Source organism: Ambystoma mexicanum, chromosome 10 (assembly GCF_040938575.1).
Source record: "Ambystoma mexicanum isolate Mex_15411 chromosome 10, UKY_AmexF1_1, whole genome shotgun sequence".
Classification (NCBI taxonomy): domain Eukaryota; kingdom Metazoa; phylum Chordata; class Amphibia; order Caudata; family Ambystomatidae; genus Ambystoma; species Ambystoma mexicanum.
Window position 1 is genome coordinate 1592805593 of NC_090932.1, and position 24989 is coordinate 1592830581.

The 24989-nt window shown below is 48.4% G+C and overlaps 1 protein-coding gene across 4 annotated transcripts in view; it reads left to right on the forward strand.

Annotated features, from left to right (window-relative positions):
- The window catches only part of LOC138492643 (tRNA (32-2'-O)-methyltransferase regulator THADA-like), a 511604-nt gene that overhangs the window by 483018 nt on the left and 3597 nt on the right, over positions 1-24989 (forward strand). For all 4 annotated transcript variants that reach the window (XM_069619943.1, XM_069619946.1, XM_069619944.1 and 1 more), the window contains one exon: positions 22053-22258. In XM_069619943.1, the coding sequence (XP_069476044.1) occupies positions 22053-22258 (206 nt within the window). The remainder of the gene's footprint in view (positions 1-22052; positions 22259-24989) is intronic.

The following is a 24989-nucleotide window of genomic DNA, read 5'->3' on the forward strand; positions in this document are numbered from 1 at the left end:
CTCCCATAGGATAACATTGTGAATTGGACTTGTAGTGCTTTGATGGGGACAAGATGGATGCCCCCACATATTTCGGTTCCCAGAACTGCATGTGCAGTCTAGTCCTTTGGGTGTGGTTCAGCCCAGAGACACCTGGGATACCCAGAGACTATTTAAGCCACGCCCAGGCTGAGAATTATGCTTTGTGTTTTCTGCACCTGCAGCGTGACACTCACTGTGTTCGGATCGGTCTCCAGTAGGCCTGCATCTTTCTTCTGCGCTCAGCTCCTGCAAGAACAAGAACACCGTTAGGAACAGCCTTAACTTGCGGCGCTTCTACACATCATTCATCACTTCTTCTGTTCTGCGGGCATCTTCGGCGGTGTCATTCCCATCCCGGCACGCTGCTTCCTAAGGAAAAGGGAAAAGAACAAAAAAAAGGCATTAGTAAGCATTCAGCAAATCTTTGCTTATTTTTAAAGACTGTACGAGCTTCAAATGCTTACCTGAATCCCAGCCGCTTTGGCGGAACTCTGTCTCCGGAACTTCTCATCCATCTGCAAGAAGGAAAAGACACTCCAGGTTAGCAGGTTAGCGTGGAAACATCCAGAGGCGCCGCATACCACGTTTACTCACCGCATTTCTTCTTCATAACTGGCATCCACGCTGAAAACGTTGCGGCACCTAAAAGACACAGAAAAAGAACTCAGTTCAATACAAATACGAAAGGGTCGCATCGCGCTCTCACTCACCTTCAGCGCTACTCATCTCAGCAGCACGTCGCCATCCCCAGATGCCGGCCACCATCTAAGGAAGGAAAGGAACGAAGTTAGAGAACTGTTCAAAAGACTCTTTATACTTACCTGTCGGACTCTTGCCATTGAAGTAACTAGGCAGCAACGAGCCCGCATCAATCAACGCGCCCCTGCGCTGAAAGCAGGACGGAGAGCACACTTTCCAAGAAAACAAGGTGAGCTGTGGATCAAATGGAAGGGTTGGACCCCGGGAAAGAAGGGGTTCAAGCACACAGAGATAATAGGGAGTTCGACTCTACCAATCCTGTGTTTCAGGCCCAGTCTCCAGTCGAGTAGACTCCAGGGAAGGGTTCGAGGTCGTAAGAGGTCAGAACAGGCTGAGTGACGTCCCTGTGGATACCAGGTGAGCGTTACACCGACCGACCGTGCCTACATCAAGTTCCATGCCACTCCTGATTCTTTAGTGGTTACCACTACTCAAAAACGGGCTGGTGTTACCCTGTCTACAGGAGAGGCACCACCCGATAAGGAGTCCAAGAGACTGTATGCACTGGGGAAGAGGGTCACAACTGGTGCTGCATTTTCCACCCGTATTGCTAATAACACCATGCTATTGGCCAGCTATGCAGACGTCCAGTGGAACCTGCTGCAAAAAGGCCTTCAGGAAGTGCCGGAACCTACACAGACCAAGTTGCTCGTCATCGTTTCGGATGGCAAGCCAGTCAACCAGAATGTGCTCAAGAACACTCTGGACGCTGCCGAGACAGTGGGAAGAACCTTGGCACAAGGTACCTTGCTCAAGTGACATGCATGGCTGAGGAACTCCGGTTTCAAGCCGGAGACCCAAGCAGCTTTGATAAATAAACCCGTTGAGGAGACCAAACTGTTTGGCAAGGTAGTGGACGATGGACTTGAAAATGCCAAAAAAGAACATGAGGCACTCAAGTCCCTTTACTAGATTACCCAGAAACCCTCTTCTCAGAGAGTAAGCGGCTCCCACCGGTCCTTTCGTGGGCAATCGCGTTTTCCCCAGAACCAGTATAATGCAGGAAATAACTGGAATTCAGGTAAACAAGGCTCTAATACCTCCACCACTTATCCACCCAGAGGACAGCAGCGTGGGAAAGGTAGAGGCTGAGGTTCCAACCCCAGAGACGCCCCGGCCTCTGGTCAGAAATGACCTTCAGATTCTGGTCCTCTCCCATGCCATTCCGGTCAGGGGGCGTATAACATCTTTCCTTACTGCATGGGAGGGGATAACAGCAGACCAGTGGGTACTCAAGATGGTCGCTCGCAGGTACTGCATAGAATTTGCCTGACCAACCCAATTCAGACTGCCAAAATCAGGACGGCTGACGCCGGACCACCTGCAGATCCTACTGCAAGAGGTGGAGACCCTTCTACGAAAGGACGCCCTAGAAGTCGTCCCTATTCTACAGGTAAACAAGGGTATTTATTCAGTGTACTTCCTTGTACCCAAAAAGGATCTCACCATGCGCCTTGTGCTAGACTTGCGCCTAGAAAACTTGTCCTACAAAACATGCCTATTTAACACTCAGAAGACAATAGACCTCTTATTCAGTCTGGGATTCTCCTTCAACAAGAAAAAATCCAGCGTAGACCCCAGTCAAGTCAAGCAGTTTATAGGGCCTCTAATTCGGACGAAAGATGGCCTCGTCTTCCCCTCCAACAAGAGGCTTCAAAACATGGTTTCACATCCCTCAGTATGTCGCCATTCGGGAAGTGACGGTACGCAAAGCCATGCGACTGGTAGGAAGGATGGCGTCCTGCATTTAATTAGTTCTTCACACGCGTCTGCACGTGTGACCCATGCAAGAGTGGCTCAACAGCCAGTGGTGTCAGACCAGCGGACAATGGGAAGTTCTGGTAGTTCTCGTCAGCCCTCGTTCTCTCTCTGCAGTGGTGGTCGAGGGAAAACCCTCGAAGGGGAAAACCTTCACCACCCCCGCAGTAGAAACCACTATCACAACCAACGTATCTCTCACGCGGTCAGCGGCTCACCTGCTCCAGCAGACGGCGCACGGCGTGTGGTCCCCACAAGTAGCGTCCAACCACATAAATCTGTTGGAGCTATTAGCGGTATTCAAAGCACTGAAGGCCTTTCAGACACAGTTACAGGGGAAGACAGTCCTGATCTTGACAGACATCACCACAGCCATGTACTACCTGAACAAACAAGGGGGCACACACTCTCCAGGGCTATCCAAGCTGTCCCAAAACATTTGGATATGGGCTTTCAAACACAGGGTGTTCCTGTTGTCCCAACACGTTCCAGGGGAACTCAATCTTCTGGCAGACGTACCCAGCAGAGATTCTCCACTGCCGTAGAGTACGAATGGTGACTACACGAAGACATCGCCTCCAATGTTTTTCTCAGAATGGGGCTTCCCAGAGATCGACTTGTTCGCAACTCTGGAGAACGCTCAATGCCAAGATTACGCCTCCGGGTACCCCCAGAACTGCTCCCAGGGGAATGGGCTCTGGATAGCATGGTCAGGGAAATGTGTTTATGCTTCCCCCCTAGCCCCCCGACTCCCTTACTCAACAAGATTGTGCACAAGATGCACCAGGAACCAGTCACCATGATATTGGTGGCCCCAATGTGGAACCGCCAACCCTGGTTCTCTCATCTGATGGAATTGTCCCTCTCCCCTCCTATGAAACTGCCCTGCCCATACAATCTGTTATCTCTGGACAGGGAAGAAACACTGCACCCATGCCCGCACACTCTGAATTTATTGGCCTGGCTCCTGAGGTCATAGAGTTCGGACACCTTCAACTCCCTCAGAGATGCATGGACATATTTAGGGAAGTGAGGAAACCCAACACCTGATATTACTATTCCAGTAAATGGAAACGCTTTGTTATCTGGTGCAATGCCAAGGGTGTCAATCCCATTGACTGCTCTCCTACTCGCATTACATTGTACCTGACTCACTTATTAGACTCGGGCCTGGTTTTTAATTCCCTAAAGGTTCACTTAGCTGCTCTCTCAGCGTACACTATGTCACAACAGAAGGCGTTGTGGTGGAAAATACCAGTTATTAAGGCTTTCATGGAAGGGGTTAAGATGATTCATCCCCCCCTTTTCAAACCCAGCTCCCGGATGTCACCTAAATGTGGTATTGACCAGACTTATGGGGTCTCCCTTTGAACCTATGCATAAGGCAAGTCTCAAAGATCTTACCTATAAGATTTCTACTGGCTATCATTTCGATAAGACGGGTTAGTGAACTACAGGCCCTTTCAGTTCTAGACCCTTTTGTTACAGTTCACAGAGATAAGGTGGTTCTGCGCATCATCCTAGATTTGCGCCTACATTTATTTCCAAGTTCCACTTGAATCAATCAATAGAACTACATACTTTCTTCCAGAACCCCACTAACATGGCCAAAAGAAGCCTCCACACATTAGATGTAGGATTTTGATTTTGATTTTGGATATTTCTTATGCGCACCAGGCAGAATAAACTGCATTCGGGCGCAGATGTTAACTATGCCTTGATCAGCGTATAGCGACTGTGATATAGATCACCTAAGTTTACTTAAATAAGAAGGTTTTTAGTGCTTTTCTAAAGCTTTCCAATGATGAACAAGAACGGATAATCAATGGTAGTTCATTCCATAACTTTGGACCGACTGCAGGGCAGTCATGTTTTACCTGGAAAGAGCTAAACCACTGAAAAAGACTAACCAGTTTTTTGTTTCAGTGGCAGCTGGTAGAGAAGATCATGTCTCTAAATCAGCTATCTCAAGGTGGATTGTCAAATGCATCACACTATGTTACACTCTTGCTAAGAGAGAACTGCCCTTCAAGCCTAGAGCACATTCTACTCGAGGCACTGGGGCATCCATAGCATTCTTTGCAAATGTTCCCCTAGTGTCCATTTGCAAAGTGGCAACCTGGAGTTCTGTACACACCTTTACAAAACACTATTGCCTAGACACTCATTCTAGGTCTGATTCTCAGGTAGGACAAGTAGTACTAAGACATCTTTTCACTACTGTTCCTTCTCACAACCCACCTCCAACTCCGGGTACTGCTCGCTAGTCTATGCACAGCATGTGATTCTAAGCAGATTAACAAGCATCAGAAGACATACATTACTCACCGTAATAGCATTTCTGATGATTGTATCTGCTTAGATTCACATGCGCCCACCTTTCCTCCCCGCTTGGGTGGAAGGAACATAGACGTCTTACTGCTTTCTCTCTTTTATGTACTTACTCACGATAGCCTTGGGCTCCCTCATGGCAGAAAAAAACCAATCGGAGGGACCTCGAGGCATGAGGGATTTTGGGTACACTACACGTCATGTTAGGGATAGTGTTACAGACACGCCTATGCCGACATCCCGTTTCGATCCTCGAAAAGCAAGATGCAATACTCCGCGGTTACCACTGGATGTTGGACCATATGCACAGCATGTGAATCTAAGCAGATACAATCATCAGAAATGCTATTACGGTGAGTAATGCATGTCATTTGCCACACTCCTACACACAATATTTAATCCAACCTTGCTTAGGATAGTTGTCAGGATATGATAGTTTAATCCACCAGTAAGTGGTCACCCTCCTAGGACATTGTCTCTTAGTGTCTGGTCTCTTTGCAGGGTCTAGTTCTCCTTCTAGGTCAGCCTCCCGTCAAGGTCTAGTTCTCCACTTGGGGCTGCCTATTTTCCCAGGTCAGGTTTGGCCCATGAGTTGGGCTCTCCCCATGGTTTGACATCTCTCTTTCAGGGTCTGGTTTTCTCCCTGGATCTATGTTAGATAAATATTACTTTTTGCAGCATTCTCACCATTGATTTCTTTGCACCCCCAGCATATGTCTGTTTTGTAATTCTCGCTCATTTTTAAAGTTAATAAAGCCTTCGCAGCTTCATATACCTGCTCAACCCATTTATTTAGGGGGTACTGGCCAGTCTCTAAGGCTGCCAGTGGAGGGAACAGGTTTTCCCCATTCATGTCTACCTGTGTTTTTGATTTGTAACACAAACCACCTAAAGTGGTGTTACAGGGGTACTTTGTATCCCTTTTTCTGTGTTTTGTCTGTCACATTGTGTATGCCTCATTGCCACCAGCCTGTTCTAGGCACATCATTCTTAGTACAGGCTGGTGGCAATGAAGCGTGCAGTACAACATTTTCCGGTGCATTACAATGCACCGTCTTTTTTTAACTGCATAATGCTGTTTTGAGCTGAGAATCCATAGACATGAAGACTGCACTGGAGACCCGGAAGACTGCTGCTGAAGCGATCTAGCATTGCTCAAGCAATCCACTGGTGAAACAATGCTGCCACTCCTGTAACAGTGCTGCCACTCCTGTGACCAGGGAAGCCCCTCAATCTTTTAAAAAAAAAAAACTTTTATTTATTCAGCTTGTCAACACCAAAAGAAGCGAGTGACATTAGAGAAGGTACAATCATATACAGTGAATACAGTACAGGTACAGAGCGTGCTCTTTATGTTTATAAATCTGGAGACAAACAGTTGTACAGGTGAGGGGCTCGGGAGCCACGGGCTGAAGAAGTGGTTACAAGGGGCGGGGTGGGGATGGGAGATTCAGCATCAGAGTCAGTATATGTGGAGGTCATGTAGGAGCGGAACTTCAGCCAAATGTCTCTGGGTCTCGGGTGTGTTGGTTAGCCCAGGATTCTTCTGTATCCGAAGCCCATGTGGCCGCCCTGAGCCACTGTGCATGTGTAGGTGCTCCGAGTCGGAGCCAGCGCAGTAAGATGCAGCGCACAGCGAGAAGCATGCAGAGGCCAGCTAGTTTCTTTGAGTCGGGACCCATTTCAGGGATGTCATGGAAGAGACACTGTGTTGGGGACGGGTCGATGGTATGCTCTAGAATAGTGGACATGGTGAAGCATATTTCAGGCGTAAAGGAGGGTGAGTCCCAATTTTATGTTGAAGGGGGATTGAGCTCCGGTAGGGACTAATTGTAAAGTGTCAAAAGACGCACAAAACAGCTCAATTACCCCTCTTTTTGTCCACCTTGGAATTAGATCAGGGACAAGGAAAAAAGAATGTCGATAGATTATCTAATTCATCTATCTAAAATTCTAATCGAACAGAACATTTCTTCCAAAGAGTAAACAAAGTGAAAACACATTTTTAATCAATACATTTTTCACACATGGATATAAGGTGGGTGCTTTCCACAAGGCACCTCACGCATTTAAAAAGAATTCATAATTAGAAAATCAAGTACTAAAAAGTCCAGCAAAAAACACATTTTCTACTAATGGTGTCGAAGGTTAGTATAGTGACAGTTGTAACAGATCACCTTAACAAACTGTATTCAAAATATTGATTGTTAATTGTTTTGCCATTAGGGGGAACATACTATGAATGTCCAGCATAGGAAGTGCTAGTGCTGTAAAAAAGACACATTGATTTGAATGTCTGCAGGATGTCTACACATGTTTTTCGGCACACAGATTACATCAACACCATCCCTGGTGTTCTGCTGTTTTAGTTGTGGCCCTCTTCAGGACAGTATATTCTTTTTCGGGTTGACAACAAAGTTCAAACAAACAGGTCCCCTGTTTTTTCACAGTGTTTCAAGTGCTGCGGAGAATGAGAGTGTAAAATTTGTGTTAGTGCCTGGTCTGAACAAAGACACAGTTAAAAACTCTTTTGGTAAAGATTCATGTGTTTAGGGCACTTTTGTTACCCCCTTCTTTTCCCTTATTCACTGACCTTTGTATTCACTTATGGTTGGACTAAAGATTAGTTTCTTTAATGAAGAGAATAGGAAGTCACTTCCTTTTCGTGGGTTGCGTTACACAACAGTCTGTTTGTATTCTGCTTTTACAGTTGGCCAACGTCTTAAGGAAGCCGTCGTGTGATTGTCGTGGATTTTTCAACATTTGTTTCTTTTCAGGTCGCTTTGCAAACCTATTGATAAATATAATCAGGTATTGTAAATTCTGAAAACAGTGTTTCTGCACATGTACTGACCTTCTGTTATTTGGGCCGTTTATTGATAGAGGTGGCCCCGAAAAAAAATGGGCTTCACAATCAAAAATTATGCGTGGTATTTCAAATAGATGCCACTTGGTCCTTGCAGTTTTTGCATACATCTCGCCTACCAGCTGTGGAAACAAAAGGTGAGAGGGACATTAGGGGAGTTCTTCCTTCGTTGTTGGGAAAAGAAGTATTATTTTATCAAGAGGGCGTGCATCTGTTTATACCTCTATGCGTCCGCTTTTGGATTTTGGATGTATTCTGTTTTTTGGATTCCTCGCGTCCAGTTCCATGCCTAATGATGCTAGGTTAACGGGGGATTGATGCAGAGCATATTGGGACTCAAGAATAGCGAGTGTCAATTCGCTTTTCATGATGTCTCCCCGAATCATTTTCAGGATACTGTTTTCTTTGGAGATGGCGATACCCCTGATATAGGCTTTAAATGATTCCCAAAGGGTGGCCTGTGATGAGACCGAATTGGTGTTGAATTCAAAGAAGTCCCCAATGGAGGACTCCAATTCGGAACTAAAGGCTGCATCTAGCAGGGAGTGAGGTTTCCTTTTCCAACACCTAATTCTGTTGTGGTTTTGATACCAGCACAGGGAGATGATCACTGGTGAATGGTCGGAAAGGGTTCTGGGGAGAATTGATAGGTGTGATAAGTTCTTTATTGATATGTCTGATATGAGCCATCTGTCGATCCTGGAGTGTGAGTCGTGTACTGAGGAGTAAAAGGAATATGCTCGGGAATCAGGGTACATAAGTCTCCATGCCTCTACAACCGCAAGTCAGGGGTGTGGCGTCAGAATAGAGTGGGCTGCTTTAGAGATTTGACGGGGTCTGGACCCCGATCTATCCAGGCTAACGTCTAGTATTGTATTGAAATCGCCACCCCAAAGGATCGGGATCAGGGGAAAGCTTTCTAAGAGGGAGGCTAGGTGTAGGTAGAATTCGGGGTCGTCGACATTAGGACCATATATGTTTAATAGAACCACCTCCTTATTTTGCAGGCTACCCTGAAGCAGCACATATATGCCCTGTGGGTCCACTCGTGAGGACTTGCAGATACATTTAACGCTTCTATGGATCAGAATCATCACTCCCCGACTCTGGGTAGAATAGTTGGTGTAGTGCCTCTGGGGACCCCACAGTTTAGCGAATTTTTCACATTGTTCGGAGCGAGCGTGCGTCTCCTGTAAACAGAGGAGTTTAACGCCATGACGCTCAGCATGAAGTTGTAACTGTCTCATTTTCTTATAATATCCCAGCCCCTGTACATTCCAGCTCATGTACGTTAGACTGCTATCACCTATCATTGTGGAGGTTCTGCTTAAACTTTAACTTCCGACGGGGTGGTAGTCAACGAACACGAGTCCGATATGGCCATAGGTCGCCACCAGAATTCACTGACCAGGCACTGTTTCATGCTCTACTTCTTTCGAGGACGTCAAGCCTTTTTTAACATAACATCCGATCCATCCCACCCCCCCCCCCGCATCCCTCGCCCAAACAGGAATGATAACCCCATACCCCAATAACAGAAACCAAACCAACGGCATCGACGCCTAGGGGCCTGTGAGCTGGCCTGGCAGCAAGGCTCTGGACTGGGGGCGTATGAGGATAATTATGGTGCTTAACGAAAAGGCCAAGTGTAACATAGTTAGAACCTTATGGAGTGAAAATCAGCACGTTGTTCAAACAGGTAAAACAATTTGCGCATTGCTGAAAAAGATAGATCTCCTGTGTGTTCGGGCGAGGAAGGCATCCCGCCCAATGAGGATTCAATTGAAAACCATAACACTAATCAGAGAGGCGTTACAGGGAAGAGTCAACCGGGGAACTGATCATCTATGAATTTGGAGGCCTCTTCCGGGATTGTGAAGAAGACAACCTGATTGGAGTGTCAATTCTCAACTTGGCGGGGTATAGCATGGAGTACTTGACCCCCAAGTCACAAAGTCTCTTTTTAACAGCCAGGAATTTTTTGTGCTCCTGCCTGACGGCCACAGAAAATTCAGAGTACAAGTGGATCCTGGTGGACCCAAGAAATAGTTCACCTTTGGCTCTCGCTGCCCTAAGGGGGGCGACTCAATCACGAAAATGTAAGATTCTGGCTATGATGGGGCACGGAGGTGCGCCAGGTCTGGACTTTGTTGTTAAGGCACGGTGGGCTCTTTCTACTGCGAACTGCGGCAAGAGCTTCAGGGAGTCCAGAAGTGTTAGAAGTGTGCGCTCAACATAGTCTTCCATGGGTTCCCTGATGCCGTCTTCAGGTACCCCAATTATGCAGAGGTTATTTCGTCTCGCACGCGATTCGAGGTCCTCATTCTTTTTTACCACCTCGAGTACACAATTAGAGAGTGAGGAGACTTCCGCCCGAAGGGAGCCCCGGTCATCCTCAGTGGCACTCACCCTCGTCTCAATTTCGGCCACCCGGCCGTCGGTTTTCTCGATGTGGGCTTTAATGGAGGATATAGTGCCATTCATGTCGTATAGTTTGGTATGTAGAGCAATGAACCCTTCGCGGATGTATTCGAGCATCTTTTGTGAGTCCTCGGAGGCCGAGAGGGCCGAAGTGGGGGGTTTGAGCTCCAGTGCCCCCGCGGCCGCTTTAGATGGAGTTTTTTCTTAACATATTAACGGAGCTCTGTTTTTTACCCCCGTTCCTTTAGTCATAGTGTCAGGCAGGGGGAATCCTGACGGTTGGAGCTGGCAGAGGGGGAGGTGAAGCGTACAAGAAAGCTGGCAGGCCTCAGGCAGCAGTAGGGGAAATGGGTGGAGATGGCTAGGGTGCTTTGCTGATCTTTAGTGAGCTTCTCCGGATGGGTTGTGGCTTCCCACGCAGGTTCAAACACTTGAGTATGCAGCAGGAGGGTTAATACCATTAAAGGATATGTCTGTACCTTTAATTTGTCTGTGTGCGACGAGGTCCCAGCTGATCAACACCTCTGATTTTTTAATGCATGCGCCTCTCATAGGGATCCCTCATAAGGGTTCAGTGCACCAGGGACGGGTGCGCCAGGGAACCAGTAGCGCACAGGTGGAATTCAAGCGCAATCCGGGAGCGCCACACCCAGTAGAGCCCTACGCTATAGGCTTGATGCCCGCACCAACGGCATGAAGGGTATATGCAGGAGAGTCAGTGGCAGCTAGCAAGTAGTGCTCATCTGCACCTTGCAGCTATGGGTGGTTGATATCAGGTCCCTGACATTAATGTGGGGTACCGAAATGCCCCCGTGTAAAGCAGGAGAATAGGAGCAGTGCTGGGGGGGTCCCCCAGGGTAGTGGGGATAAGGTCAAGCTGGCACCCCCAGATGCATGGAGTACCGCGCACACTTCACTCCCTGTGGCCCGCCGTGCATATCATGAGAGTGGGCAGCCCCCGCCGCACAGGAGAAGGATCAGGGAGACCGTATGGCGTGCAATGTCTTGTGGATCCACTGCATCAAGTGTGCCGCCATGCAGAAGGCGTGCACCTTGGGGCCCCTCAGGACCCCCTGCAGGTCCTACCTTGTCCAAGGATGTGTCCTGTCTCGATGGTGGGCAGCGGGAGAGGGGACCACAGAAGTGCCAATGTACCGAGCCAGGTGCCGGCGTAACGGATTCTCTGCTCCCCGCAGTCCAAGCCCCCTCAGCAGGTAGAGCAGCCCGGGGAATAGGCGCCAAGTCTCAGCTGGAGAGGACACCCAGGGGTCCCCCGGCCACCCGTCGGCGCGATTGATGTGATGTCCTCGGGTGCTGGAAGACTTCGTCCCAGGCGGTGTTGTGGCCCAGAGGCTCCCAGTAGTCCGGAAGAAGGAGCTGCACTCTAGTCGCAAGCATGCCTCTGGGGCTAGGCAGCACAAACGAGGTGCATGGTCAGGGCAGCACCGCCCCTCCCCCAACCGGCCCGCAAAGCACCGCCACACAGTTGCTGGCTGAGCTGTGCCGTGTGGAGCTGCAGCTCGGGTAGTCGCTAGAGGATTACACGGCATTCTTCATGCGGCTGTAACTCCAAGGTTGTCAGTTTCCTGATGTTGAAAGTCGGCTGAAGTCTGCAGATGTGGTCTGTGCACAGTTCCACCCAGTATGAGGAGGATTCACAGCACTGCATCGGATTAATGGCGAAAAGGATATTCCCCAGAACGGAGCTCGACACTCAGGGGGCCATACTCGTCGAGCGCAACAGCGCCCCCCAAGATCCTCAATCTTGCCTTCCTCCCTGGAGTGGTCAGATCAACTACTCCTGTGTCCTTCACCAGCATTCTGCTGTCAGTGGACTTCAGAAGTGTCTGTGGACCCTGCTGTAGACTAAACGTTGACCGTCTAGACATCTCTACTGCATTGGACACGTCCCAATTAGGAGTTTGGCTTTCTGCAGAACCTCGGCTGACATCGCTGCTGCTCTCCACCATGAAGAGGGGCCTGCCTGGAACACATTTGCTGCCTCAAATTGAATTGAGCCTGCTGACTCCTGACAAGGGTTTCTTCACTTTGCCTCCTGTTCCTTGGGATTCCATCCTCATTGTGGGAGTCATTATGGCTGCATCCCCAGGTCGTCTGGCCTGTCTTCCTGTAAGTCTGTTGCAACTGTCCCAGAACAGGAGCTAGGAACGTCCACATAGCTGAACCAAACCCGACATCTACTTATGCCACTGCACACTTATTCACTGGGCGTCCAGCTATTTTAAGTACCATGAGGGGTGGTTGCTTGGAAAATTAGATTTCAGGTTGCAAGTGGACCTTCCACTTTATTTTGATGCCTCGCTATCACTACCCCTAGTGTGGTGGAATTGGGAGTCTACCCCTAATTTTGCCCTAATGCAAATTGTGCTTTTAAAACACATTTTACTTAGCCTGTTGCTTGTTGCCAAAACCTAAAAGGGGAATTTGCCTCCCATGACCATTAGCAGGTATCTCATGGTAATGTCCGACATTTCCAGCCTACCCATTTACCTCATCCGCTCGGCTCACAGATGTTTGTTTTGTTCCTCATGAGATACATTTCTTTTTTGGACTGAGAAAGAGAGCAAGAAGAGAGATAGTGGAATTGACAGGTGGCATTGCGAGCTAAAGAAATGTGGCCTGTCTGCAAATGGCCAGGAGTGCAGAGTTGCAGGTTGCTTTCGCTTACAAGGCCTACTTTCCTCTCCCCCAACTAACTGGCTGCCCTCTAAGATCTCACACCTTCTACAGCACGGGGTCTGGCATGGATTCACATGCTCATGAATATTCCCCATCGTCAGTCTGGGAATCCTCGGTAAAAGAAAAAAAACTGTTTCACTTTCACTTAAAAACTGTATTTCTCCTCTAAACCAATCACTTTCCTCTGATTCATTCTGCCCCCATCCAATAACATTCCTCTCCCTAAGCTCCTCCTCTGGCCGCCATCTTCAGATTTTTACCGCATGCTTCAGTGTTGGGAAATAAAGAGGTGCGGGAGGCCCCGAAACAGCCCTCGCTGGTCGTCGCCCAAACCATGGCGGTCTTGTCCACGGACAACAAAGATCAAGAGTCCATACATACGGTCCCCAAGGACGTTGAAGAGGAGGACGACGGCGATGATGGCGCAGGGCCTAGTTTTTCTGTTCTGCCTTCTCAGCCGAGGAACATTTCCTTGGATATTCTGTGGACTCTACACACTTTGGTGTTAGAGATTCAGATGAGGATGTCTCCGGCGCTGGTACCGGTGGTCCCCAAGGTCCCCGAACAGCCACCAGCAAAGAAGAGGAACCGTCATCTGATGCCCCCATTTCAACCTCCTCCACCACGTCGGGCCCCTTCTCCCCCATCAGACCCAGACACGGGTACGGGAACGGATTCGCCACAACAACAGATGATTACAAAGACATTGTTGCAGCAGACAGTGAATAGCCACATATGGATGCTCCACATAGGGTAGCCCCACCGGATGAGGTCGGGTCATTCCTCTCCATGATAGCCAGGGCCTCCTAGCTATTCCAGCTGGTGCCTGGGGCAACCAAGAAGGAGGGCTTCTTGTATCAAAGGCGCGAGGCCAAGAGGAAGACGATCATGGCAGTGCCTTTTCTGGACGATGTTTGGGAGGGGGGGCTTGGCCCTCATGAAGAACCCTTGCACAGCTCCAGAATATCCTGAAATATAGGGTGCCGGACTCAGCACCCAAGTTCCTGAGGTTGCAACCATCGGCGAACTCTGTGGTGTCGGCAGCTGCGAGGAACCGGTCAGCTAACCCGTCCTCTTCATCTTCAGTCCCTCCGGACAGCGAGAGGAAAAGGATGGACACCATGGGAAAGAAGGTGATTTACACCCAGGCGTCCACTATCAAGGCGGCCAACGCACTGGCGATCCTGGCCAGGTACGACAGGGAATTGTGGTACAAGCTGGGACCGATCCTGGACTTCCTTCCCGAAGACAAGAAGATGGAAGCCCTCGCTCTCTTGCAGGAAGGGGAAGTGGCGTTGGATCACGCCCTCACAGTACATTGGACGTCGCCGACAAAGGGGTCCGGCAAATGGGGAATGGTCTGCCTTTGGCGACAGGGTTGGATGAAAGCCACTAATTTCCATCAGGAGGTCCAAGGGAAGGTGCTGGGCATGCCCTTCGATGGGAAAAATCTGTTTGGGAAGGCCATCGACAAGTCCCTCGTGAGCCATCAAGATGGTTACGCGGATGGGCCGTTCCCTGGTCACTCTCCAGCAGCATCGCTCGTCTTCTTTTCGCTCCTCCAGGGGAACGTCAAGCAGGTCTTCAAAAGGGTTCTCCACGTTGCACATACAGCCTTTGAGATCATCAATGCAAGAAGCCTTCAGAGGCCGTTCTCCGGTAGCGGAGGACAGCATCACCACAGGACGACGACGCTGAAGCAAGCCTGAACCAACCGGGACACTGGCCCCCACTCGTGCACCCCAGTGGGAGGCCGGCTTACTAGATTCTAAGCCAGTGGAGAAAGATCACCACCGACAGATGGGTGCTGGACGCTCTCGCCCAAGGAAACATCCTGGAGTTCCAACGCAGGTGTCCACTGATCCCTCTGGTTCCCGTCAGGAGCAGCACATCCCTCAGCTTCTGGAAGAGGTACAAGCCATGCTGAGAAAAAAGGCGATAGAGCTGATTCCCTAACGGCTCCGGGCCTCCGAAGTCTTTTCCAGATACTTTCTAGTCAGAAAAAAGACAGGGGGCTGGAGGCCCATCCTGGACCTACGGCGTGTAGACAAAAACCTAAAGTCACAAAAGTTCAGGATGGTCACTTTGCACCACATGCTAGGCCAACTGGAAAAAGGAGACTTCTTGATGTTGTTGGACTTGGAGGACGCCTTTTTCCATGCCCCCGTTCACAAGAAAGATCAGAAGTTTCTGCATTTCGTGGTGCAGGGCCAGCACTACCAGTTCAAGGCCCTACCTTTCGGCTTGAAGTCTGCCCCCAGAGTGTTCACGAAATGCCTGGTACCAGTGGTGGCCCATATGCGTCTACAGAGCATACACGTGTACCCGTACCTGGACGTCTGGCTGATATGCGCCCGCTCACAGGAGCTGGCTGACGGACACACGGAGACGACCGTCCCGCTATTGACGGATCTGGGATTCTCTGTCAACTATCCGAAGTCCTGCTTAAAGCCATCGCAGAACACTGTGTTCCTAGGCGTCAGACTCAATACGGTGTCTTGCTTCGTATCGCCCTCGGAAGAGAGGCTGGCAGCCTTCAAGGAAAGGTGTAATGGCTTTTGCCAACAAAGACGGCCACGGTGCAGGCCATCAAACTTTTACTGGGCATGATGCCGTCCTGCATCTACCTCGTCCTTCTCTGCAGGATGCCGATGTGACCCCTATAGGAATTCCTGGACACCCGCTGGATACAGGTGTCCGGAAACTTCAAAGAGTTCCGACGGGCGATAGAGCGGTGGGGTGTCCACTCCAGCATAGCCCAAGGCACAGGATTTCAAAACCCCCCCATACCAGGAGACGGTCACCACAGACACCTCCCTGGAAGGTTGGGTAGTGCACACCGGACATCTACACGCCAGAGGCCTGTGGCTGCCGGAGTAGAAGGGTCTGCAGATCAACATCCTGGAGCTACGGACAGTGTTCTGGGCTCTGAAGTTGTTCCTACCATCTCTTAAAAGGCAAGGTGGTGAGGATCTTCACGGACAACACCACCACCATGTTCTACATCAGGAAGCAGGGGGGCACTTGATCCCCGGTGCTCTCCAAGGAAGCGCAGGGCTTGTGGCACTGGGCTGACGGACAGGGGATGTTCCTCATCTCTCTCCACCTGGCGGATGTCAAGAACACCATCACAGACTCCATCAGCAGGGAACTGCGCACATGCCACGGGTGGAAGCTTCGTCAGGATCAGGTGGACCACCTGTTCATCAAATGGGGCAGACCTCAGATCGATCGGTTTGCGACGGCAGTAAACTCCAAATGCCAGACATTTGCCAGCAGACTCCACCAGCCGAGGAGCCTGGGGGACGCATTCTCCTTCCAGTGGGAAGGGCTGTTTATGTACGCGTTTCCTCCATTCCCTCTTCTGCTATGTGTCATCAACACACTCAGACAGTGTCAATGCAAGTTGATACTCATCGCCCCGGCGTGGCCAAAGTAGATTTGGTATCTGGACCTTCTCAGCCTGTCAGCATCGCCTCCAATCAAGTTGCCTGTGATTCCAGATCTTCTCACCAGAGAGGGAGGCACAATCTCTCATCACGGCCCAGGATCGCTGAACCTGAGGGCTTGGCTCTTGCAGCCTTAAAGTTTGGAGGGTATGAGTTGCTGGCGGACTGCAGGGAGGTCCTCGCCAAGGCCAGGGTGTTGTTGACCTTGAAGTGCTAGGGCCATAAGTGGAAGTGTTTTGCTACGTGGTACCGGTCGCAGAAGATTACCCCCTTGAGGGTCACGGCTCCACAAATCCTTTGATACTTGCTATCCCTGGCAAAGGCTGGACTGGCGCACGCCTCCATCAAGGCGCATCTGGCGGCCATCTCCCGCTACACCAGATCCCCAGGAAGATCTTCACTTTGGTCCCACCGACTCATCAAAGAGTTTCTCAAAGGACTTTTCCGATCTTTACCGCTTGTGAAGGCACCTGCCCCGGCGTGAGAACTCAACGTGGTTCTGATGAGGCTCATGAAGGCCCCCTTCGAGCCTATGCATCAGCCCCACTAAAGTTTCTCTCGTGTGAGAGGGTGTTCCTTGTGGCAATCACCTCTGCCAGATGTTTAGGTGAGATCCAGGCCCTGTCCTGCAAGTAACCATACATGACTTTCCACGAATCGACGGTGGTGCTGCGTACGCACCCCTCTTTCATGTATAAGGTTCCGTCGGAATTCCTCCTCAATGAGCCTTTGGTGTTACCTGTTTTCTTCCTCAAACCTTTGTCACCTGCAGAAAGGGCCTTGTACTCGCTGGACGTTGCTTGTGCCCTGAAGTTCTACGTGACACGCACAAAGAGTTTTCGGAAGACTTCACAACTGTTCGTCAACTTTGGTCCTGTGAACCATGGGAAGGCCTTGTCCAAGGCTTCCATTTCAAGGTGGCTCGCTGGCTACATCATGCACTGTTATCTGTCGGCAAACTGACTGCTGCCCGGTCGTCCAAAAGCCCACTCCACCAGAGCAATCGCTGTGACGACAGCGTTTCCGTCTGGTGTGCCCCTGCTGGACATCTGCAGGGCTGCTACGTGGAGGCCCAGGCACACTTTCACAAAGAGAGGAATCCAGATTCGGCCAGCCGTGTTACGCAACCTGTTCCCTTGAGGTGAGTCTGTTCCAGAGGTAAGGGTTATTACTTCTTTTGAGCCTTGCCACCTCCCGTGGTTGTGTAATGTTGTACTGCTATGTATTCATAGTTCATTAATTCATGAGGATGTAAATCCATGCCAGACACTATGCTGGAGAAGGTTTAAGTTACTTACCTGTAACTATTGTTCTCCAGCATGGGTCTGGCATGGATTCACATGTGAACCCTCTCTCCGGCCCCTCCTCTACTCTTCTTGGTCATACTTCCACTTTGTGTGCATACCAAATCTGAAGATGGCGGCCAGAGGAGGGGCTTAGGGAGAGGACTGTAATTGGAGCGGGCCTTATGGCCCAGAGGACAGTAATTGGTTTAGAGGAGAAGTACAATTTTTAAGTGAAAGTGAAACTGTTTTTCTTTTACCGAGGATTCCCAGCCTCACGACGGGGAATGTCCATGAGCATGTCAATCCATGCCAGACCCATGCAGCAAACCAATAGATACAGGTAAGTAGGTTAAACCATCTTGCACTACACACACAACTCCCCCTCCCCAGCTGGCCATCACAGGACTAGCCATTAGCACATTAACCAAACCAGGACTTGCTGCTTTAACTCTATCACAATCTACCACATCAGTGGCTAACCACACCCAAGCTCTGTAGCCTTATCAGATCCTGGGCTTTTCACCTATGGATACATTGCTCACATGTTTCTCCTACAAACCCATAGAAAGCAGGAGGGAGTGAGTGAGTGAGGGAGGGACACTTGGCTGTCTCCAAATTTCGTTAACTGTCTTACACACCAGCCCCTGTCTCCTAAGGCTACCTTACAGCTTACCCTATGCTACCTTTAGAGAGTGTAGTAAGACTATGTGTGAAAAGCCCTTGCTCTTCACCTAGGTTGGCTTCTCAGAACCCTCTCACCGGGCTGATTCTGAAAATCCCTCTTAACAATCTAGCTCTCTCCCAGGTTATTGCAATCACGCTGATTTATAGCCCGCAGTAGACTCCTAGATCTCTCTGTTACCTCACACCGCAAGGAATAGGGTGCACTTCTCAACATATAGGTGTTATGGTGTCCTGCCTTCTGCAGTCTTTTCAGGCCCATGGCCCTCTGAGTCTTCTCTTTTCTTCTGGTCCTTCGAATGGCTCTGCTCTTAGAGCTACAACATGCAGGCCTGTATCCCTTCTCCCAGACTGAGGGAGCAGAGCCTCCTTTGCACTTCTTGAGCAAGGAGCTTACTCCTTGATTGGATGGGCTTTCCAGAGGATTTCGCGTAACAGTCTAATTGGGATTTTGTCTTTTAACCCCAAACTCAGCTGAGGGCTTTTAAAGGCTAGTGTCCATTTTTAAGTCATACCATGTGCTGCATAGAAAGTAGCTCGCTTGATGCTTTCTTTGCAGATAAATGGGGAGAATTTGGAATTTTAGGGGCCTGCTTGCTTCTCTTTCCAGTGAGAATTCCTAGTTGGTGTTTCCAGTTGGGTTTTGGTGCAGTGTAAGTGTTTTCTGTATGCAAGCCTTCCTGATGAAAGAAGGGTCGAGGGTGCTGTTTTCCACTGTGCTGTATTGACCAAGAGGAATGTATTATTGGTCCCAGTGGGACGTCCAGTGTGCGTTTCCCTTGACTGGTGATCGGTCTATCTCACCTCTTGTTACCCGGGAACTCGGAGTGGGTGTCCATTGAAAGCTTCAGGCTTACAGATTTGGATAATAATGGATATTGGAGTTGTAGGAAGGTCCTGTCTAGGTCTAGAGATATCCCAATTCCAGACCCCATGTACCTGGGTTTGGAGAAACAGGCCCATTTCCCTCAGAAGAAAAGAGTCCACAGTGGAGTATTGGCACAGTATGTCATTGAGAGCATGGCACGATAGGGCCGGGATCAGCAACCTTTGGCTCTCCAGATGTTTCGGACTACAATTCCCATGATATCTGGCTATTGACTAAGCTGTTTAGGGATGATAGGAGTTGGAGTTGTAGTCCAAAGAATCGGGAGAGCCAAAGGTTGCAGACCCATAGGGACTGGAGCAGGAGGAGAGGTCTGAGAAACCCCATGTACCTCCTGCATTTTGCACTTTGAGTACCTGGTGGACATCACTGATCCATGTTGTTGGTCAATGTGACTTAGTCAGACAGGCAACATTCTGCACAGACGTCTCGGCAACATTGACTTGTGTCCTGTCGGATCAACGTGCTTTGGATGTCTCAATCCAGGGGCTCAGCTTTAGTTTTTTGACACCTGGGAAATGGGTGTGTGTCTGTCTCTCTATAAATCTATCTCACTCTCTCTATATCTCTCACTCACTATCTAAATCTCTTTCTCCCCATATCTCTCTATTACTCTAGATCTCTCAATCTCTAACTCTCTTCCTCTCGTGTTTTCTTCAACTTTTGAGAACTCCAGTTCACAGCCACCAGCGTTTGACAGATACAGCTTGTTGAAGGGTCACAGGGATTGGTCAGGAAGGTTCGGGCCTGGTTATGTCCCATTAACCATCTTAACTTCAGTTCTTCAGGAATCACTTTCCCAGCAAGCAGTGTTACTTGCGCCCAGCTAGTCAACCTGTACTCAAGTTTGGCTGGGTCAAGGTGTTTCAAGCTTCTCTCTCATGTTATACAGTTTTACTTCCTTGACCCTCAGGAGACCCTTTCATGTTCTTTTGTTTCAGGCCTTCCAATTTACTCAGTGTTTATTCACCGACTTTCGAGTCCCGGTTGTGGGTCCATCTCTGTTGGCTTTGTGCTATGGTGAAGTGGCAGCTCCTCTTCTTTTGGCATTTTCTGATGGTCTCCCTCAGCAAGCGGTTTGTCTCTTGCCACATGTTCGATTCTTGTATCCACGCCTTTTTGATACCAGGGTTGAGCTAGTTGTCCGCAGGTACTTTTCCACTTGGTAGGCCCTGCTCTTTCATCTTCCCTGGAAGACACAGCTTATATATTCTTCTTAGAGTGGACGCTTTCCTGCAGCCTCCACTTAGAGGACCCTCTCGACTTTGGTAGCTCACAGACTGTTTTCCTGTAGGATCTCCTTATGGTACCCAGTTAATTTACTGAAAATAATTCAATGGTACATTTCACTAATGACCATAACACCGAAAAACACCAAAAATATTAAATATATATAGGGTAGTGGAGTAAGGGGTTAAAATGAGTAAGGATGGGGTTTGGGTGGCGTTATAAGAGTAAAAAATCGGTGGGCTTGTGGGCTGGGGCGTTCAAATTAAAAATAACTTTGAAAAAAATCAGTGTTTTTCGGTATTGTAGTCGCAATGAAATGTAGCAGTCTGAATTTTCCATCAGTAAAATCACATATCCTCTCCTTCTTTGCTCGTGCTCTTGCTGACTCTTCCCTCCGTATTCAGGCAGCCTCCTCACAACAGCTGGAGTCCTGCAACTCTCTTCCAAAAACGTAGCTGGGCTTTTTTAAAGGGCTTCAGTACAACGTCTATTATCATAATCTGGGTCAAAGACTCACCCAACCTTTTTCGCAAGTAGTGTATTATCACAGCAGTCAAAGGGTTAGCATTCCGACAGAAGTTCTGGTGCATTGCATGTGTTGTGGTTTATTTATTTTGCTACAGGGGTGCATTTGCTATTTTGCCACTATTTCCCATGAAATGGAGAATGTAATCTTCTATGGGTGATATAATGGTGATTAGTACACCTAGCAGGGGTGTGTGGCAGCCTCCCAGCCAATGAGGATGCTCGGAACGGTAGCATTACCAGACTGTGATCCTGCCGCCCTGAGCCTTTCAGGGCTGGAGGCCACCATCTCCCCCGCCTGGGAACAAGGTAAGTGCCCCCTCCTCCCATCCACAGATTTCCCTTCCCTCACTCCCCAAAATTGGATGGGGGTGATTGGGTGCATTATGATATATATGTTGTTCTTACGTGAAACCAGTAAAGTATTTGAAAATAAAATAATGCTTGTGGCTATTGTGGTGGAAAAATAGAATATTGGAAGAAGTCAGATACCATTTGACTATTTGAAATGGCATGAACCTGTATCAAATGCAATAATTAATTATAGTGAAGAATAAATGCTAACTATTTGCCTCAAAGCAGAGATGGTTCTGGAACATCGGGAAAGCACACCGAACACCAAGGTGACTCACTAAGTAGTACAAAATAAAAATAAATGGTGGTTCAAATGGGTGAAAGAGGAGTTGGACAGGGATATTTCACACCTTAGGACATATTAGTTCCCCAGCCAATTCAGTCTTCACATTGGCAATATCAGGGCATGTTTTACCTGAGTGAAGTTCAGCTACCATGCAATCTTTAGTCTTGGCAGATTGGTCACTTCTATGAGAATAGATTTCAGTGTCTGTCAAATCACTGATTGTTACATTTCGACTTTTAGCTCCATTCACTCATATGATTGTACTTGTATTGGGGTGGAGGGAGTTTGCAAGACTACACAATGGTAACGAAGCTCCTTCAGTTCCCTACTTATAAGCCTCTCCCAATATTAGGATGGCCCCCAGAGGTGGGATCTGGCTTGTGAGCTGCCTTCCAGCTCACCTAGATGAACAGGGTCCTAAATGTTTGGGTTAAGCACCTTTCCTAGCGCACTCTACTGTTCCCAACCTTCGCTAATCCTTAGCTATTCTTCCTCTTAGGGCTACAAGTCTCTACGAGCAGGACGAGCCAAATGTTTATGCCGAGCCAGCGGTCTTCTCTCGTTTGCTGCTTCCATTCCTTCTTCAGCTTCTGGAAAAGATGGCAGAGTCTCCTAGGCACCTGCAGAACATAGAATGCTGGGCTAGGGAGTCCATAAAGCCGGTTGTTAGTGGTCTGCAGTATTGCCAGCAGTGGTGGAGCCAAGGTAAGGACTTTGCAATTGTATTCATTGTTGATTCCAGTTTGAATCTGATTCTACTTTGAAGAATGAATTAGGGGGAGTGCTGGGTGCTTTGGTGGTAGAAACAAGAATGTATCTTGGGGGATGGGGAATAGACGGGTGAATGAGAGGGCTCGGTGTTGTGGGAATGCAGGTTAAGAACTTTGGGGTTGAGAGGTCTGTACAGGAGCAAGGGAACAGAATTGTGAGGTCTGGAGACAGAGCTATGTGATAAGAGGTTGGGTTGAATGTGAGTTGTGAGTTTTGGGGATTGCAATAAACTCCGTTTGGGGTTGGTTTTTGGAATTTGGGGATATAGGTGGTGATTAGGCACAAAAGTATGGGTGGTGCACAGGTAGTTGGTAAACATGATTGCATGATGTGTTCAGTGTGGTTGTAGTTAGTAGATGAGAGCATGGCATGATCGGTCAGTATGTTTTTTTTAAAACTTTGAGTCTTTTTAAGGCACACTTCTGACAATGATGCCTCAAAGGCGCCTGCTGATTTGAAATCAAGTAAAAGTCTGCGTTAATAGAACGCCTCAGTGAGGGTTGATGTCTTGAGGTTGTGTTGATATTGGTAAAGATAAGTGGCATCTCAGAGATGTTGGAAAAGCGAATTCCTTATGGAAGCTCTGCAAATCTTCTGAAACCCATCATTGGGTATTTGAAGGGATGGGCCCAACACATTCTTAGATAATAATTCATGTGTATCCCTGTCTGGAAAGGGAGCATTGCAGTGAATGAATGGTTGCTGTTCTTGATGATTGATATTGGAAATTACTCTAGCTGTGGAATTCTGGTCGAGCCATATGTTGGCTGATGATAGACATTAAACCTATATGAACTTTGATCTGGCAGAGTGAGTTTGTTAAGACTTATAGTAATGGACAATTGTTCTTTGTTAAACCAGTTAAAGGAGTCAGAGTGCAGGTACCAGATCTAATATTTGAGAGTTATATATGTCTTGGTGGTCTTGGGCTAAGACCATTGGCTCTGTGGATCCTGCTTGCACTCTCCCAATCATTAGAGTTTGGCGAGTTCTACTTTTGGATTGTTAGTTTTGACATTGAAGTAGTTAACTCAACCAGATAGAAGCCCATTTAATTATATAATAATCAACCTCAACACAACCTTTGACACCATGGACCGTGAAATTCTGCCCAGTCGCCAGTCAGAGGAGTGAGCAGTTTGGGTCTCACCCTTCCCGCGGTTCGGTTCTCATCCTTTCATTACAGATGTCCTCACCGATTCAGGCTGGGTGCCTCACTTTTCAACTTGCCTTAGTTCTCACATGGAGTCGCACATGGCACATCCTTGTTGGCTGTACTATTCAACAGTGAGATTCTTCCCTTCTAAACATCATATATATATATATTTGAAAGAAAAGGGGGTGAGGGGCACACTCTGGTTCCCAGCTAGGTGTACCTTTCCACAGTCCAGTTGATCTTCTCCTCCTAGCGCTTTCTTGCCTCTTGCAATCATCAGGGAGGCAGTCTGTTCAGGTGTTTGTTCAGGTGTTGATGGTTACTACCAGTGATGGCCTCAGGGAATTCTGGTTGCTGTAGTCATTCAAGTAGCCAGGAACCAACTCACCCTCCAATTACAAAGTGTAAAACCCCATTTGGGGGAGGGGGGAAAAACCAACAGTGTGGCTCTCCTTAGTAGGGGCATGTGTCACTCCGGTGCCGCCACCTCTGGAGCCCGGGACTCCCAAAAAACATTTGACAGAAAAGGGGGTGAGGGGTGCACGCTGGTTCCCAGCTAGGTGTACCTTTCCACAGTCCAGTTGATCTTCTCCTCCTAGAGCTTTCTTGCGTCTTGCAATCATCAGGGAGGCAGTCTGTTCGGGTGTTTGTTCAGGTGTTGATGGTTACTACCAGTGATAGCCTCAGGGAATTCTGATATATATATATATATATATATATTTATATACCTAGTGTGTAAGTAACTGATCGTAGAAACTCTAGAAAAAAGGTTCTAATCATGGATACAGCGCTTGAAATAATTGTGTTTGTGGATAAATCCCTTCATCTTTCAAGTGCCCCAAGTTGTACAGTTGCAGAATTTAATATGACTATGTAGAGCAAGTAACTGTACAGTATTGGGTATTATAATGCCCCAATTACGTGTTCCAACTGCACTAACTCTGGTTACTATATTCCAGTCCAAACTGGACCCATAGCCCCTACCATTCTAAATACAGCACCTCATATTAAAGGGGCTCCTGCTGCAGTGGGTGTTCTCTCGTGCTGCTCCTCCTTGTAGCTAGGCCTTTACTATAACAAATAGATACAATACTAAGCTAACTGGTATATCCTGGAACTACCTGTCAGCGACCCTAAAATCCCCTTTCAACCCTATATGTCACTTGCAAATGTATAACTGGGAAGGCCCCAAAATACCTCACCAGCAGGAGAGGAACACTGCACTCCTGGTCCCCCCTTCTCCCATCCAACAAAAAGGTTTTAATACAATAAACTCGCTGCCCCATCAAGGAAAGCTGCATCGCAGTCCAGGGACCCTAGCACCCCTACCTGCCCCAAATGACCAACTGCACTGAAGCCAATGACCCCACATTCAGAAAAAGAAGACAACATTATTGTATTTTACCTTGATCTCTCTCACACACACCTGCAAGAAAGCACCTTGAGTCGTATTTATTTGTAGAGCTGTGCAAGTATATTATTTCATTGATTCATTTTACCATAATATGG